The 17665-nt window shown below is 33.0% G+C and overlaps 1 protein-coding gene and 2 long non-coding RNA genes across 7 annotated transcripts in view; 2 read left to right on the forward strand and 1 right to left on the reverse strand.

Moving 5' to 3' along the window:
- Positions 1-17665, forward strand: part of LOC143195138 (uncharacterized) — a 110336-nt gene that overhangs the window by 1374 nt on the left and 91297 nt on the right. The gene's annotated exons all lie outside the window — the stretch shown is intronic.
- The window catches only part of sigmar (Tumor necrosis factor alpha-induced protein 8-like protein sigmar), a 41859-nt gene continuing 25430 nt past the window's right edge, over positions 1237-17665 (reverse strand). For 4 of the 5 annotated variants that reach the window (XM_076402042.1, XM_076402041.1, XM_076402039.1 and 1 more), the window contains exons 2-5: positions 14372-14508; positions 7527-7681; positions 7319-7463; positions 1237-3142 (exon numbers count right to left, since the gene is read on the reverse strand). In XM_076402042.1, coding sequence (XP_076258157.1) covers positions 2874-3142; positions 7319-7463; positions 7527-7681; positions 14372-14444 — 642 coding nt within the window. In that variant the 5' untranslated portion in view covers positions 14445-14508 and the 3' untranslated portion in view covers positions 1237-2873. Of the gene's footprint in view, positions 3143-7318; positions 7464-7526; positions 7682-10847; positions 10976-14371; positions 14509-17665 lie in introns of those variants that run through there. The other variant, XM_076402044.1, reaches the window with a different exon arrangement.
- On the forward strand, positions 7400-17315 carry LOC143195137 (uncharacterized). Its single transcript, XR_013005477.1, has 4 exons — positions 7400-7486; positions 15470-15517; positions 15577-16602; positions 16768-17315. It is a non-coding gene; the product is annotated as an uncharacterized LOC143195137 (long non-coding RNA).

Below are 17665 nucleotides of genomic sequence, written 5' to 3' on the forward strand. Positions count from 1 at the left end.
ACCTGGAGATTTTTTGGTTTGAAGTTTGCCGATCATAGTTTGTAGAGACTTTAGAGACACGAAATGGTTGAGAAGAAAGGCTGGGGTTATTGGTCTTTTGATGGAGTTGGATTCGTTGATGACAGTGTTGTTGTCTTTAGCTTTAGTGTTCTCTACGGGTGGGAGGCATTTCATCTGAGCCACGTAGGTCTCTACGAGGAGCTCGACTTTTTCTTGATCAGTGACTGCGAAATTTCCTGTAACCGCTGACTTCAGGGAGGGGATGACTTTGTGCGTCTTCCCCACGACGCATTTGGAGACACGCCAGAAAGTAGGGGGGCCATCTAGTCTTTGCTGTGCGAGAAATGAGTTCCATTTCATCGCTCGCCAGATAAATAAAGCGTTGTAGTTCTTGGGCAATAGTTCGCTTCACTGTTGGATTGTGAGTACAACGCTTGTCAACCTTCGTATACGGGTTGCCCACAAAATAAATTTGTAAGAATTATCTGCATCTGGTACAAATTTTGTTACCAAAAAACTTTTATGATATAATACTTTGAAAATTGTCTTGTATAATATACGTTGTGCCAAATAACTTCATTGAGAAACAACTATTATATTTTTAATAGAAGAAGTGGTTAGAATCTTTCCCAATTTTATTTTTTCACCTATACAACATAAACCAGTAAATTCACTGCTGTATTTTAATGCCTCGCAATAATGATTGTCATTTCCGCAATTGTAACTGATTTGTTGCCACCATATCTACCGGAACGTAGTGGAATACTGCTCGTTTCTGAATCACAGGTTGTTTTCTCTTTAACATTGTTAATAATAAATATAAAGAAAGTTATGGCACAGTAAATTTGTGACTAAATAACAATTGTGAAATATATTTACAAAGTGTGCTTTACCATAAACTACATATTTCAGCTCTATTCCTGGTAAATGTTACTCGACTGCAATAATTAGGATACGAAATTATTGTTTTTGCTACCTTCCTCGCAATTATTCTATATTTTCTCACCTATAAAGCTTCTCCATTAAAATATATACATTTATATTATTTTATTTATATATAAATTTGTCATTATTTTAGATTCCAACATGATAGATAATTATTTAAAAAGTGTTTTGCACAAATGATAAAATGGTCTGAAGAAAATTATGACCAAAAACATCGACATTTCAGTTGAGTGATTCCGGAGCTTAAAATATAGCACCTTTCAAATTAATAGTAAATATAAAAATACACAGTTCACATTTTGTATAACATTTATTTAAAGTTCAATAAATAACTTAATATCAATAATAGTTTTATTCAAGGAAACTCAATATACATAAGATTTATATATTGCAAAGCACAAGACACTAGAAATCTTAACACTAAAAAATATATATAACATTTACAAACAAGTGAGAATTATACTGGTCAATATCTTTTAAATAAATTGTCACAATGGGGCAAAAATTCGATATTCTACACATAACTAAAATCAAATGTCATGGAAAGACTGAAAGACATAAACAAACGTCTAAAAAAGTCTACTTGATGCAACAACGCATCATTTTCTAAAACAAAGGCAAGAATCATTACATTAACATCAAAGTTGACTCAAAAATATAATTATTCGCATTGTGAAAGAAAACGATATTACCTTATGAATATGCATAAGGTACGCAAGCTTTTTCGAAGCGCAATAAAAAAGGTATTTTCGGAATATATAAGGCCGAGATAAATTCTTCATATCGTGTCTGACTTAAATAGAATTTTCGCCACCAGTCTAAAGTGCATTGGGCAGTATTGCCATTCCCACTCAAGTCAGACCTATGTATGTATGTATGTATATTGTGGTCGTTTCTTTTTTCATTTTATAAAACATCTTCTAGTTTTAAAGTGCAAAAATACATTTGTACCTATAATTTTAATACTTTTAATGTAACGAAAGATATGTATTAATAAATTTGTATCATTAAACGCTAAGGAAACGTTTCGATTTGGTTTTTTTTTGTCAAAAGTCGGTGGCGCACTTCTCGTTTTTTTTATTGTCGTAAATTCTTGGTAAACTTCTCAGATTTAATCCGCGCCACCGAACATCGAATGCACTGAAATCAGAACTAGTTTTGTTCCCCCTTTTAACACCCTATTAATTCTAATAAATCGACTGAAAATACAGAAAGGATATTATGTAAACATACAGACGAACATGGTATTTGTTGAATGTACACGAAGAGACACGATATTATTGCTAATCACACTATTAATTTTCTATTCGAAAACAAAAACAATTTTACAACAATGGACTGTAAATTTTTAGTCTTAGGTGCATTACAATAACATAAAGAGTCTAGCTACTGTTTCAAAAAGGCAAACTTAAAGGTGCGGGCCCGTATAACGCCCCTTCTGTTTTAGTTTAAAATTTGTTAGTTTAGGAACCTAGGTTTGTTTGATGTTGAGATTTATTTCTGAATTGGAGGCAAGAACAGGTACAGGAGCGTTGATACTGACACGCAATATTCGTGACAAGAAAAAAAGGGCAAGATATGTCGCTATGGTCTTTTTTTAAATAGAACAATGTCTTAAAGCACCTTTGTGAAGCGTATTTTTCATTTTTGTTCCTTTTTCCTTTTATCACCGTGGTTTCCGTAAACTACACGTTTTAGAACAACCTCCCATATGAGCCGTCGCGTTTAGTATTTCCCAAGAAAACTAGATACTTACGAAAAACATTCACTAAACTACCTTCTAAAGGTCTTGGACTAGTACTAGTACGATTTAAACATAAAACAAAAACATAATTCGTACGCAACAAGAACAAATCACAAAAATCAATGGAAAATAATTGGGAACTTGCTGAAGCACCCTGTGTCGTCGTATGGTTGGTCGTCAGGGCTCAAAGGTCCCCGTTCTCGATGGCCTTGTTCAGATCTGCCACCACTCGGCCTAAGGCTTCCCGATATTCGCTGTCGCGCTTGAAGATGGCATCCAGGAAGGTCTCGTTTCCGAAGAAGGAGAACACGCTCTCGACGCGACTCAACGATTTGTCGGTCAAGTGTTTTGATATGATGGACTGGAGGATTTTTTGAGAATCGTCCAACGCTTGGACTAGGTAGTTACGGTCGTAACTAAAATCTACTTCGTAGAAAGATATGATGGTCATTCCTACAAAAAAAGGATAAATTAATGATTAATATATTTACAATGTATAATCAGTTCAATAAAACAGTGAACTCGCGTCATTTAAATTTATGAAACGCCGCAATGTTGCCGCATCAACTTACAGTTTCAGTTCATTTTGCCGGTAACATATAACAACACTCTAATTTAAATACAATAATGAAACAAAAATAATGTTACCAAATATAATTTATTCTAACATTATAGTACATTAAACGCGTATATTATTCTAAGGACTTGGACGACAGTTATGACTACATTAGTTTTCAGGTTAGAGTTGTTTTATTATAGTTCTTCCAATAAGCAACGCACGTCATCAAAATGTATAATGCAACGTTGTCGCATCAAAATTAAGTTTTCGTTTATTTTGACTCTGACAACAAAATACTAATATAAATAAAATAATGAGATAAAAATAACGTTATAAAATATAATTTATTTTAACATTATAGTACATCGAATACGTATTTATAGAAGGACTTGAAGTACAGTGAATTAAACAGTCACAATAGTTTGTAGGTTAGAGTTGTTTTATTATATTTACATTTACATAAAACAACGGTGTCGACCAGTACCGACACAGAGCAAATTTTATAGACTAATTTGGTTACATGTTCGGCCTCATCAGACTTCATTCTGTCTCTTTTTTTAGAATTATGATAATTTAATAAAATAAGAAAGAGAAATGGCTCGAGCTTAAAAGTGATTTTACGTTTTTACAGTGGTGTTTAACGGCGATGACGTGCATTGGCTGTTTTATTGAACATATTAAATTATCTACCATTATGTCAGCTTCGAATATCACCCTAACCTGGTAATTTTATTGACATTGTCAGATCTAGAATATATTTTAAATAATTTTGCAGCCATTTGACAATCGGGCGAATATTATAGGTTGATTCGGTTACATGTTTGGACCTATCAGACAGCATAATATCTCTTTTTAACTAGAATAAAATTAAAAGAAAAGTGTCTCATATTTAACAAGTAACGGCAGTAGGACTCAACGCAAAAGGAGCTTGCATCTTAGTTAATCACCTAAAAAGCAATTTTTAAATGTTTAGACCAAATGGGAATATTTTTTATGCATCAGTAGAACTCTTGAACTAAGCAGTAATAAGCAAGTCATGCATAACGACTGTCGATCTCACGTTGTTACCGTTGCTCAGAAGATCCTCTTGAATTTGAATGGAAAGTTTTCTTGTGCGCGATATATTCACCAGGCTTGGCGCCATCTAATCATATCATCTGGTCATATTTCTGTAAATGCAGCACTATTTACTCTATGAAAAGTTCGATGTGGCAATGACCTTATCAGCTCCTGAATTCTTCTCAAACTAAGACTGACCTTTTCTGCTGTGTATGGGCGCATTATCATATTAGGATATAGTAGCGTCTGGCAGCAATATGCTGGTCATAGTAAGAATGTTATCATTGAGGATGTCGAGATATTCATTCACTGTAATTCGGCCAGTGATATAAATGAGAGGGCTAGTTGAAGTCTAAGATATTGTCGCCTAAATCATAACGGAAACTCCCCCAGGTTTAACTGTATGAAGCTGACAATCCAGCGTAGGCTTCTTTTGAGGTTCCCATACATAAACCCGAGTGTTGACTTCTACTGTATTTTTATCGAGGTAGCATTATGTTTTTTGGTCACAACCCCTTTTAATGTTGGCCTCTGTCAGTTAACTTTGAGTTTCGCCCACTATTCCTCTTTGGCGATGATATTTTACCATTTTTATGTATGTTATCATTACCGTGGATACTGTCGCTCGTGAAATGTTAAATAATTGAGCTGTTTTCGTTCCAGACGCTAACCGAGTACCAATTTATTCTTTCGTCTTCATCTTTCGAAGTCTGAAAGATCACATATTTCACCGATCACTCGTTTTAACCGTCGCAAAACAAAGCGTAATGCTCTGAAAGATCTGTACTAGAAGCCTATAAGGTTTGGCATGAAATAAAAAAATTGGAAGGTGAAATCTAGCCTTTCAAATACAATTTTCAATTAGTAAATTGGCCCATTTAAGCCTTGGTGATCAATGTAAGCGAGAACGTAACCGCGACAAGTTTAGTAGAAGCTTTAAGCATTTTTACTATACATAGTGAGCAATACTTAAAGAGAACTTTAGGTTTAATAAGGATGTGTGCCATGTAATGCAAAAAACAGTTAACAACACATTTTCTTTTGAATCGTTTCGTTATGGATGAGGCTTAGGTCTACCATCATGATCATGAATCTATGACGATTTTATCGCCTCAATGCCCGATATTTTTTTCTCAGGATCACATTCACATGTGCTCACGAAAGTAAAAAAGTATGCTCAGCCATATTCTTAGATGTAGCATAAGCCTTCGATAAAGTTTGTTTGTTCCTTACAGTTCTTATAGGATTTTTTCGTTTGTTGGCATGAAGGCCTTATTCATAAACTACAGAAAATGTTACAAAACAACACACCGAATTATTAAATCATACATTACAGCCGAAATGTTTAGAGCTAAACAAGAATAAGCTTACTCTACAATAAAAGAAGCTAAAGCAGGTGTACCACAAGGACGTATACTAGGGCCAATGCTTTATCTACTCAACACTTGTGATATACCACAAATGGAGAATATTACGATGGCTACATTTGCCCATGATACTGCGATTATAGCTGTCGGAGGTAATAGTGAAGAAGCCATACGAAAATTACAACAGGCAAGTGACAATATAAATAATTGGACACAAGCTTGGAAAATAAATTTACGAAAGTATCTGAGCATGTGCAGTTCACCTACAATCAGACCGTACAAGCACCAATAACATTAAATAATACCATCACTCCATATAGCAACAGCGCTAAATATCTCGGAATGAATCTTGATGTAAAACTTTGCTGGAAGGAATATATAAAGAAAGAAAAAAAAAAGAAAAGAAAAGAACTGAGATTGAAATATAGGAAAATGTATTGTCTAATTGGAAGAAAATCACAATTATCAGTACATAATAAATTGCTATTACATAAGCAAATATTGAAGGCCTATATGGACATATGGAATTCAATTATGGGGTTGTTCTGCAAAGGGTAACATAAACAAAATACAAATTTTTCAGAATAAAGTCCTGAGAAGTATTGTGGGTGCACCCAAATACTACAGGACTGACTACCTACATCGAGACCGAGACCAGATACCTACAGCCAATCAAGAAATCAAGAAAATTGCAAGGGGGCATGGGGAAAGACTTCATTCTCATGAGAATATTGAAGTATTGCAACTTTTGGATATCACCAGAGCAAGACACAGACTCAAAAGAATCAAACCATCTGATCTTTTGCAGTGTTGTGTAGTGATATGTATAAACATTATTTCACCAGAGACTGAGATAGGGCCGATGGGTCCTCCTACTTTTCCCATCAATATTTCCAGGATGAAGTTCGTTTTTAATGAGAGATAAATCTGGCGAAAAATCAGTGAAATTTAAGTGAAACCTAATATCAGGTCAAGAAATGGTTCTTATAGGATTTTTTTCGTTTATGGGCATTTTATATCAGTGGGAACAGGAACTTATCGAATAAAAATCCTTTTGAATTTCGTTTTGGAACTGTTAATTCGTTAACTAGTACTAAGCTTATGTTCAAAAATAGTTGCATTTTGATATCTTCAAATTCTTTCGTTGCCTAGAATAATGTTAATTTATCATTAAAATGATCAAAATATCAACACCTAAGATATGGCGGAACGTCATCACAATAAGCTCCTACCAGTGTTTAATGAAAAAAAAAAGTGAATGAAACAGGAAACGTAACGAAGGTTAAAAATGCTATTTCAATGCAGTTCATTCTTAATGTGTAAATAACAAATGAATTATTAATAGCGGCAGATACAATTTGACTACTAACAATCAAATATCAAAACTATGGAATTTACTATATCAAAATACCACTTCAACATTAACCTTACAGCCAATAGATACTGGAAATATTGTGTTAAATATGTTGAAAGTTATAAAATTAAAACAAAGATTTTAAAACATCAAATTAAACATAAAAAAGCAAGACTGATTAATTTTATAAATCGTATATAAAGAAAACTAATTTTATTTCACACGACAAAACCGAAATGACTTTCATCTTGCCTTGAAAATTAGCAAAAAAAAACAATGTTGATGTTTACCTGCCATCCTAAACTTGTTTTTGAATTTTTCAGCCTGTTTCAAGTCGTCCTCACTCAGCAGATTGTTTTTGTGCAACACGCCCAGCTTGATTACTATTTTGATGATGTTTTTGATTAGTTTCTCGGCTTCCTTCTTGTTATTGGACTGGAGAAATGAAGAAGAACGAGGTTAGTAAGTACAGGCCGGATGAGCGTTACGAGAACTTACGTATTGCTTGGCTAATCTGTACAAATTATCTAAAAGAGAGGCCGTTATATCGTCAATAAACACTTTTGCGATGTTCTTGCCCGCCATTCGGCTGAGGATTTTCTTTTGGGCCCTGAGGCCGATGTCTCTGGCTTTGAAAGCGCTCTCGGTCATGACTGAAAATAAACGCAAACTGTATCACACGATAAAATACGTAAAATGCAATAACAAAACGATTTAAAATACTTGAAACTATTTATTTAGACTGTTATCTTATCTAAATTTTTGTCTTTGTTGTTCATACATATACATATACACTTTTAGATATACACATCCAATAGGAAAAAAGTTAGTAAAATGAATTATGGTCATTTTCATATAGTTTAAGATTAAATAAAAAGTAATACTCCAAGTTAATTTAATCTAAAAAAAAATGAAATACAAATTATTAATATAAGCTTTTATCAATATAAGTTATAAATCATAGGGTTGTTTTTTCATTTAAAATATCATTTAATTAATGTAAAATATTAATTAACAGTTAACTTAGAATATTTCTCCCTGATAGTCTTCTTCTTAACATAAAGCACTGAAATTTGGCTCGCTTAAAGATTTTGAGACCTGGAAAGATTATATAGAAAGAACAACTAAATCCTCGTTTCTTAAGGTTGGGGTTTCTATTTTGGTAAAAATAACCACTTTTAAATTTGAATGTAAACAATTATGGATTAATAAAGTTTATCAAAAAGAATGTACCAATGGATGCTATATTCAAACCCCAGATAATTTAAACAGCAGCAGCAGGAAATATCAGATTTACCTAATATTCATTATATAATATAACAGGTCAATTGAAAAGACCCTGGCCTACCATAGTAAAACATTTTTTTTTTGGCAAAATTAGTTTTTTTTTATTCCACGTAATTTCCTTCAAGGGTGATACACTGATCATAGCGACCCTCCAACTTTTCGATGCCATTTTTGTAGTACGATTTGTCCTTTGCTTTAAAATAGGCCCCAGTTTCGGCAATCACCTCTTCATTCGATGAAATTTTCTGCGCAGCGAGCATTCTTTTCAGATCTGAGAACAGGAAATAGTCGCTGGGAGCCAGATCTGGAGAATACGGTGGATGAGGAAGCAATTGGAAGCCCAACTCATGGATTTTTGCCACCGTTTTCACTGACATGTGACACGGTACATTATCTTGGTGAAGCAGCACTTTCTTCTTCTTCAAATGCGGCCGTTTTTCGGCGATTTCGTCCTTCAAACGGTCCAATAATGCTATATAATAGTCGCTGTTGATGGTCCTTCCTTTTTCGATCTAGTCAATGAAAATTATTCCACGCGCATCCCAAAATACAAACGCCATAACGCTGCCAGCCGACTGTTGCGTCTTCCCACGCTTTGGAGCGGGTTCATTGTGTGCAATCCACTCGGATGACTTGGTCGATTGGACTTCGGAGTGAAATGATGGATCCATGTTTCATCCATTGTCAGATATTGACGCAAAAACTTGGGTTTATTTCGCTTTTTTCAACTCGTCGTTGTTTTTGGTCAAAAGTGAGCTCGCGCGGCATCCACTTTCCACAGAGCTTCCTCATACCCAAACATTCGTGAATGATATGATGTACACGTTCAGTTCAAATCTTTATAGTGTCTACTATTTCATTTAATTTCAATTTACGGTCATTCAAAATCATTTTGTGGATTTTTTAAGGTTTTCGTCGGTTAACAGCCTCTTTTGGTCGGCCACTGCGTTCACCGTCTTCGGTGCTCATTTCACTACGTCTAAACTTAGCATACCAATCCTTGATGGTTGATTTTCCTGTGGCAGTGTCGGAAAACTCGGCATCAAGCCAAGTTTTTGTTTCAACTCTATTTTTTCCCTTCAAAAAGCAATATTTTATCAACACGCGAAATTCCTTTTTATCCATTTTTTTCACAATAACAAAAGTTGCTTCATAAACTAATGATCCCACAGCTGTTAAATTTAGACACGCATCTTTTGAGGATTGGGGCTAACTAGAAAACATATGGATTTAATTCTGGTAGCGCCATCTATGTGTCAGTCCGGAGATTTTTCAATTGACCTGTTACAGGATTGTGTTGTTATATAAGCCACAATCTCAGTTTCTGGATATCTACCCTACTTTAAAGGAAAGAAGAATATTTTATGTTAATTATAATGAATGAAGGACAATATGAAGAGTTAAAACACGAATTTAATGCATATGGATTTGAATTGCACTCTTTGTTTGCATTGAATGAATTAAGAGGGTTATCCATATTGTTTTTGCATGTCGAACATATTCGATGAAGAAATAGTGAAGGTATTACATTATATTTAATGTTATTTATTTTTTGATAAATACATTATATTTGTTATCTTACATACTGTTTTATTTTCTCTTTTTTCTTTTAAAATTAAATATGTTTATAAAGGGTTAAATAACTTAGACATGATATATAAATTTAAAATAATAAACAGTAAACGTAGTTAGATTTACACTTGAGTTTCAAAGGAGATTTTAGATTAATTTGTGAATTCGAGAATATTTATTATACTGTTTAAACATATGAATAATTAACCAGAATTATAACTTTGGTTTGTTATTGTAATGTTTATATAATGTAAAATAATTACATATTCTTTTATTTTATTCTTTTTTCCTTTCAAAATTATTTTTAAATGAAAGATGTGTATAAAAGGTTCTTTATATTCATTTTTCTATCAAGGAGATAATCTATCAAAAAATGTTTTAACTTGAATGTCAACGAAATTATTAGGTTAGTTTGTGAATTCAATATAATATATTTTATTTATATTATATTCTTTAAATATACGTATAATTTGCAGTAACTGGCAGCGTTGCAAATGCAAATCCTTTTGCGCACGTGATGATTCTTCAGAATTAGAATCTTGTTTGGAAACATTGGATAATGATGAATATTTTCGCAAATGTAATTAAATTTCCTCTATTATAAACTTTCAATGATGGATATCAGATTATTTTTTATAACTTTCAAACTTTTAATAATATAGATATATAAATTTCTAGTTCTAAACTAAAAATGAGTTAAACTTTTCTATTCAGGATACACAGCAACCGACGTATTTTTATCTGCTTTTGTTACATTTTGGCTTAACAGCAATGTAGGAGTGTCATAACAGTTCATTATCTAAAACAGTTTCCTATATTTTTCTTTTTAAACCGATAAAGGACATCTGGTCATCTACGCAGTTGTACTTCCTCTCTCGTTGTCTTTATTCACAATCAAAACTTCTCTCTCATACACACGACCGTTCACCCAAATTAAAACAATGAAATAATTTAACTTACCTAATATTGGGAATTTCCGTTGCAACTGAACAAATAAAAACCAAAACAAAAACAAGAGTGTATCTATTGTGTGGTTCGTATTTTGGTGAAAGAGGTGGGGAGATGGGTCTACAAAAAGCTTACAATACTCTATAAAAAAAAAGAAAAATAATAATAAAACTCAAAATAACCAAAAAATTAAATGAAAATATATGTTATACTATATATGTACTGGTCAATAATAAACAAAGTGAGAAGATATCCTGACCACAGCCAGCCGCGATAAATTTTGCGGTCCCAATGATACGTACTCGCAAAAGTCAATTTTAATTTATAATCATACAAATAGGTTTATTATTCCATGGATTGAATTTTATATAAGTTCAAGGTCTGACAATCTGAATGGAATATATAGGGTTAGGAGAGACTAATTTCAATTTTATTTGAGACTATAAATTAGTTTTTTTTAAATATGAAGCTTTATTGTGAAAAATTAGTACAATGTATTTTAGTGAAAATATTGTTCATTGATAGCCGTTACTTTTTCCCATCTTTCAGGAAATTTACGGATTCCATATCGAAATAACGATCATCTTTTGAGGGTATCCACTAATCAACCCATTTTTTGGTATCTACATATGAAGTAAAGCTCTGCTTAGACAGTTCACAGGACACTTCCCGTTTTAATATTTTAAATAAGTATGTTTTCATCGGTTTTGCAACATGTGGTCGAGCGTTGTCATGCTGAAGAATAACGTTATTATGCTCGTATTCCGGCCATTTTTCGGGTAGAACAAGAGGTCCCCATGATTTTTTTCGTTTTGGATTAACGTAATTGATACACTTTTCATCACCAGTAACAATACGATACAAAAAAAATCCGATTTTGTCGTTGAAGCTGCATTTCACACATGATCAAACGCCTTTCAATGCCTCTTGATTTTAATTCATGCGGCATAAAATATCCAAGCTTTTTGATCATTCCCATGTTCTTCAAGCAATTGGAAATTGTTTCTTATACTCCCAATACGTTCTACATGGATCATCAGCGAATAATGCATGTTGAAATCAATGGAGCATTGGTTGCCATAAGTTTTTTCAGACATTTTCAATGCACTGAAAAACATATTTGTGTCATTTCCTTGAAATACTGGAAAATGAATTGAATGAAGTGAGACATCAACATGAAATTGGTTAGCAATATACAATGCGATTTAAACACTACTTACATTACACTTAAAAAAACACTTCATAAAACCGAACTCTTCGAGCTCTGTCTAGTTAAACCAATTAGCCGAAGAAAAAGTAATTTCGGTTTTCGTGGTAAAAGACAACACTTTTCCTATTTTCATAGTTTTTTAATCGCCTACAACAATCATATTAATTTTTGACAGTAGAGCCATTACTTGGCATTAGTACGGTCTTTGCAACCGTTTGGGAACGCTTCTCCGGATATCGGTCACAATCTTTTTCGTATGTCATTGTCTTACGTGATCCATTTTTAATTGCCTATCATTTGTTTAAAAAATGGCTAGATTTATTTTCTTTTTTTTTTACTCTTAATTCATGTAGTATTCAGTTTTATGAAAATGGTTAAAAACTGTTTCATGGCCCAAGTAGCCGTGTGGCCCTCCGTGGATAAAACAGAACGAAAATTATTTTCTAGAATTTCTATTTTCGCACAAGGATACAACTACCTTTACATTTAGAATGTTCTATTAACTGTTATCCTTTAAACGGGCTATATATAGTATGCATGTATTGAATAATAATTATTACAGATTTGCTCTTGAAACAGCTGCAATTCATCGCACAATAGGCTCGTAGAGTGTCTAAATAGAAGAATCTTGTATAAAAAGCATCCTCCAATTCTTTCAATGATGTTATCTCTATCTCTAAACTTGGTGATACTCCTCAATCCAAGACTGAACCTTTTTGACTACGCATGGGCGCACTATCATCTTGGAATATAGCAGCAATATGTTAGTCAGCAATAACATTATTGAGAATGTCAGATATCCATTTGCAATTAATTTTGTCAGTAACATTCATATTATTGCGAACCAAATTAGAAAACCAGTTTTTTTTGTCGAAATAGTATTACTCAATTGCGTGTAGTACTATTTAACGCCAAAATTCCAGAAAAAAGATGCGATTTACAGAACAAAGAACAAATAGCCATCAAGATAATGCACCTTTCCAAGCAACTCCAAAGATCATCGCTAAAATCAATAAATTTAAGTACGTATCCTTTCATTTTACCTATCGTGACTTCTGGTTCTTCACACCTCACTTTTTGTAGAAAGCGAGCATGTTCAAGTTAAGGAAAATCTTGGAAAATAAAGCAATTTTTACAACTATTAATCCGGTTTTCTATTTTCTAGTATATTCTCATATTAGGTTACTTCAAAGGCTTTTGTTAAAAAAAAATAGTACAATATATTACTTAAAATATGTTTCATAACTTTTTTCCATCATTCTGGTAAGATGGCGATACCGTGTCGAAAGAACGATGTTGATTTGATGACCAATTGTGTGCCAGATAAGTGTGGCCCAATGCTGTCATGTAAGAGTATGACTTTGCCTCTATTACTCGATATTCCTAGTCTTTTATGTAACTACACGTTGTTTAATTTGGTGAATTGATGATTTATATATTACATCATGCTAATCTCAACATGTATGAACTTGATGGTCATGAATATACTGTGTTGTTATCGATGTAGATGTCTTCCCTGGGCCAGTCATAGCTTACACAGTTTTGTTGTTGTACTGTTTTGCGCTTAGAGTTGTCGTAGTAGATCACATTTCATCAGTGGTCTCAATATGCAACAGTAAACTCCTCGTTTTTTGTCTGGTAATCCATATCGGGTATCTCTGAAAGTTCTTTCAGAGTTTGAGCTTGCAATTCATTGTCTTCGAACTCTCCCCCCGTCCAGATTGTTCGTTGTCATTGACATCAAAATCACTTCTATTAAATTATTCAAGCCAAAACGGGCAACTGAGATATGACGAAGCAGCATCGCCATGTTTTTGATGCGCTTGGGCAGCAAATTTCTTCAAATCGAGCAATAAAACTAACGAATGCAATTTTGGAGAATTTTGAACCTTCCATAATTCATATTATATATTCATTGATGATGAATAATACTAAATAGAAAATTATTATACCTCGTATTTTCACTAATAGAGATATCGCTGATCAAAATACATGCGAGCATCTAATATATACTCATATATAAACTACGCAAAGCTTTCACACCATTTTCATAATCTTCCCTGAAAGAACCCGACTTCAGATCCACTGAAGTGGAATCGTTTCTACCGGACCCTTTGATTTACCCTTCCTATGTTCAGTTGACTGTTAAACGTATTCACATTCATTATGTCCTTGTCCCCTTTAAATAAGCAAAAAAAGATCTAAAATAACCGAATTTGCTATTTATAACGAGCTAGATGGACAGGAATTAAAATAGATATTTACATAATAACTAAAGATAACTAATTGGTGATGCAAGCCATCACAATTGTGGTTCGGTACTTACACAGGCAGTTTGAACATTCTGTCGCTACGTATTGATAAATCAGCCAACTTTCTAACTCTACGATGGCGGTCATCTCTTCTGAAAATTGTTTTATATCCGTCAAAAGAGAATTCACTGCTGTATATCTGGTATACCATCTGCAAAAGAAAATATAATACACTCAATGAATAAAATTCTAACGAATTTATAGTACATATGCATCACATTAAAGATTTATAAAAAAAAACAAAGTTAGGTTATGTTTAAATAATATATGTGAGACTTAAATATCTCGTAGAAGAGAATTGTAAAATTTATTAAAGTAAAGTGTAAATTGAACAGTTAAACCTTTTTGCATACTTAAAATATTGAAAAAACTATTGAACATCCACTATTCTTTTAACAAACGATTTTAGTAAATTGTATCAAGCGAAGTAAAAGTTTCATCAGTTTAAATTAGATAACATTTGTTACTGAAAAAATTCATTTCACAGTTTTGTGAATAGTTTACTCAGTTTTGATCACTCATTTGAAAACGAGTTGACACTCACTTGAAATCACGTCAAAGGTGGACAAACAAAGAGAACATACGCTATATTTCACAGTTTTTCTTCGATAAAGCTGAAAAAGCGACCTAGACGGTTGAAAATGTGTATAGTGTATGTGATTTTGATACAGCCAATCAAACTAAGTTTTGGTTGGGTCGATTCCGTTCCATTTATTTCGACGTCAATAATGCACCACGCTTTGGTGTCTATATAGTCTATCCAAAGTAGTTTTGTACATACGTCACCAAGATGTTTAATGTATTGCCTGCCGCAATTTCTAAATTCGCTTTAGAATCGGACAATATTTTCCTTCATTATATTTCTAGTTAAAAAGAAATACAATGCTGTCTGATAAGTTCGAACATGTAACCGAACTAGCCTGCCAAAGTTGTCCGATTGTCAAACATATGCAAAATTCTTCAAAACAATAGTGACAAGAGGTTAAAAACCGGCAAACGTTATTTTAATGCTTTGCATATTTTGATACATTTCAAATCGCTGCTTATTATTACTCTAAAAATTCCGAAACCAGACAGAACAGATTACGTCTCTAATAATTTACTTTGAACAGGGACGAGATAATGGAGGCCCCCTCTTGCTAGTAAAATTCGTTAAAGAGGTAAGCATTTTTACTATTAAATATTAATTTGTTGCGATTTTTATTGAAAATATTTTTAGCGTATTGCAGCTGCACTGAATATTAGTATGCACATGACCAATGAAATATCCCAAAAAATTAAAAATAGAATCTTAAATTTACCGAAAAATCCGGAAAAAAATTATTTCAAAGGAAACTGGTTCGAACTTCTGGATATTGCTTTTAAAAGAATACAATTTTTAAAAGCATATAATGTACGAAAATGCAGGAAGACTTATTATTTCAATTTATGTATTTAAATGAGACATGGATGTTTCAGAATGGGACCAATATATCCAATGGTCACTCATGGCAAGATGATAATAAAAAAAAGTTTTATGACAACAAAAGTTGATGGAAAAAGGTAAACATTGGAATAACAATTGATTAGGTTTTAATACTCATAACATTTATTAATAATTCATTGGATATATATTGTAATTCATGCTGAAAACAGGAATGGTTAATAATACCTTCGATTGGATGCACTCGATCAGACATATTGAAGAAGAAATTGACCAATAGTTGAATTGTGAAAAATGTTATGTTGGAAATTAACAGTTCAGTTATTCATTTGAATATGAAATGTTCTAAATTCTAAGACAGGATTATGAGAGTGGTAAAGGTAAATTATAATTAATATAACTGTTTTGCAGATATGGCAAATGTATTAAGGAGAATGCAGTGATTAAATTTAGTTTTATCAAGAAAGTTGTATAAAGGTATTAACATAACAAACGAACCAGAAATACAGTAATATTAAAATGTCTTTACAAGGAAACATTGTACCGAAGGACACAAGAACTAAGCGTAAAAGGTAAATATGCTCTCTAATGGAAGTAAAATATATTACTTGGATATACAATTGTTAATTAGGTGGATTAGGCCTACAGGGGATACAACTACATAAAAAACGCGCCTAGAACTCTAACTCAGATGATATGGAAAAGAGTTCAATGTAAATCTATGTGCCACATAAGTTAAACCGAAAAAACCTCATAGCACCAATTTGTATTAGTCGAACGCTGATTTATTTCATGTTTTAACGCGAAATCTTGAATAACTTCGTAGATCCATTTGATTTATCTGAGTTCGACAATTATTCTGCAGTTATTGAACAGTTTGCTCATCTTGTGGACTAGTCCCAAATGCCTTACCCTTAAACGTCTTTTCAATAACTTTATAACTTTTCATTAACTTTATTCACTTAGTTTGGCTTCAATCTCAAATAGGCATTAAAAATGTACGTCAACATAATTATTGCTTTTCGTGGCAGTTCTCATTAATTCCACGACAACTTCTACAGAAAAAAAAGACGTGCGAATAATTCAGCTTTTGCATCGTTGAATCTAACCCATTCATATGGATCATTTTTAATAAGAGGTGGATTAAATTTGCGAGTTGCTTTCCATGGCGAATAATCTTTGTTTCCATCCGGTATGAATTCACTAATATATTCTTAAAAAAAATTAATTAATCTTTTAATTCGTCGTGATTATAAACTTGTTCAAATCAGCAATTTTGTTAGTAATATTGTCTTTCTTCAGGCTTAGCGTTAATAATATTATTAAGATGTGATAATCAATGAACAGTTGAATGGTACAATAGTTTGTTCAACCAACAGCGTCACAAGCAGCCCAAAACATGGATTAAGATCATGGAAGATCGTATGAAGTATATTAAGGGTATAGACCAACAAGGACAAGATCAATTAAAACAGTTACAACAGATCATTAGAAGTGACCAGACTCATTTAAGAACTTTCCTGGATTGATGATGGATTGAATCAAAAGTATTTAGTGTTGTAGGATAATTTTTTTTTTTTAAACAGTGTCTAATGCCAACCGTCTGTTGCGTTTTTCCACGCTTTGGAGGCGGTTCATCGTGTGCAGTCCACTCGGATGACTGTCGATTGGATTTCGGAATGAAATGATGGAGCCATATTTCATCCCTTGCCACATAACGACGAAAAACTCGGGTTTATTACGCTTGATCATCTTCAAACACTGCTCCGAATTATCAACTCGTCGTTGTTTTTGGTCAAAAGTGAGCTCGCGCGGCATCCACTTTGCACAGAGCTTCCTCATACCCAAATATTCGTGAATGACATGTTGTACACGTTCAGTTGAT

The sequence above is a fragment of the Rhynchophorus ferrugineus genome, unplaced genomic scaffold (genome assembly GCF_030347505.1).
Source record: "Rhynchophorus ferrugineus isolate W39M unplaced genomic scaffold, kcgeb_rfMv2 rfM4, whole genome shotgun sequence".
Lineage (NCBI taxonomy): Eukaryota > Metazoa > Arthropoda > Insecta > Coleoptera > Curculionidae > Rhynchophorus > Rhynchophorus ferrugineus.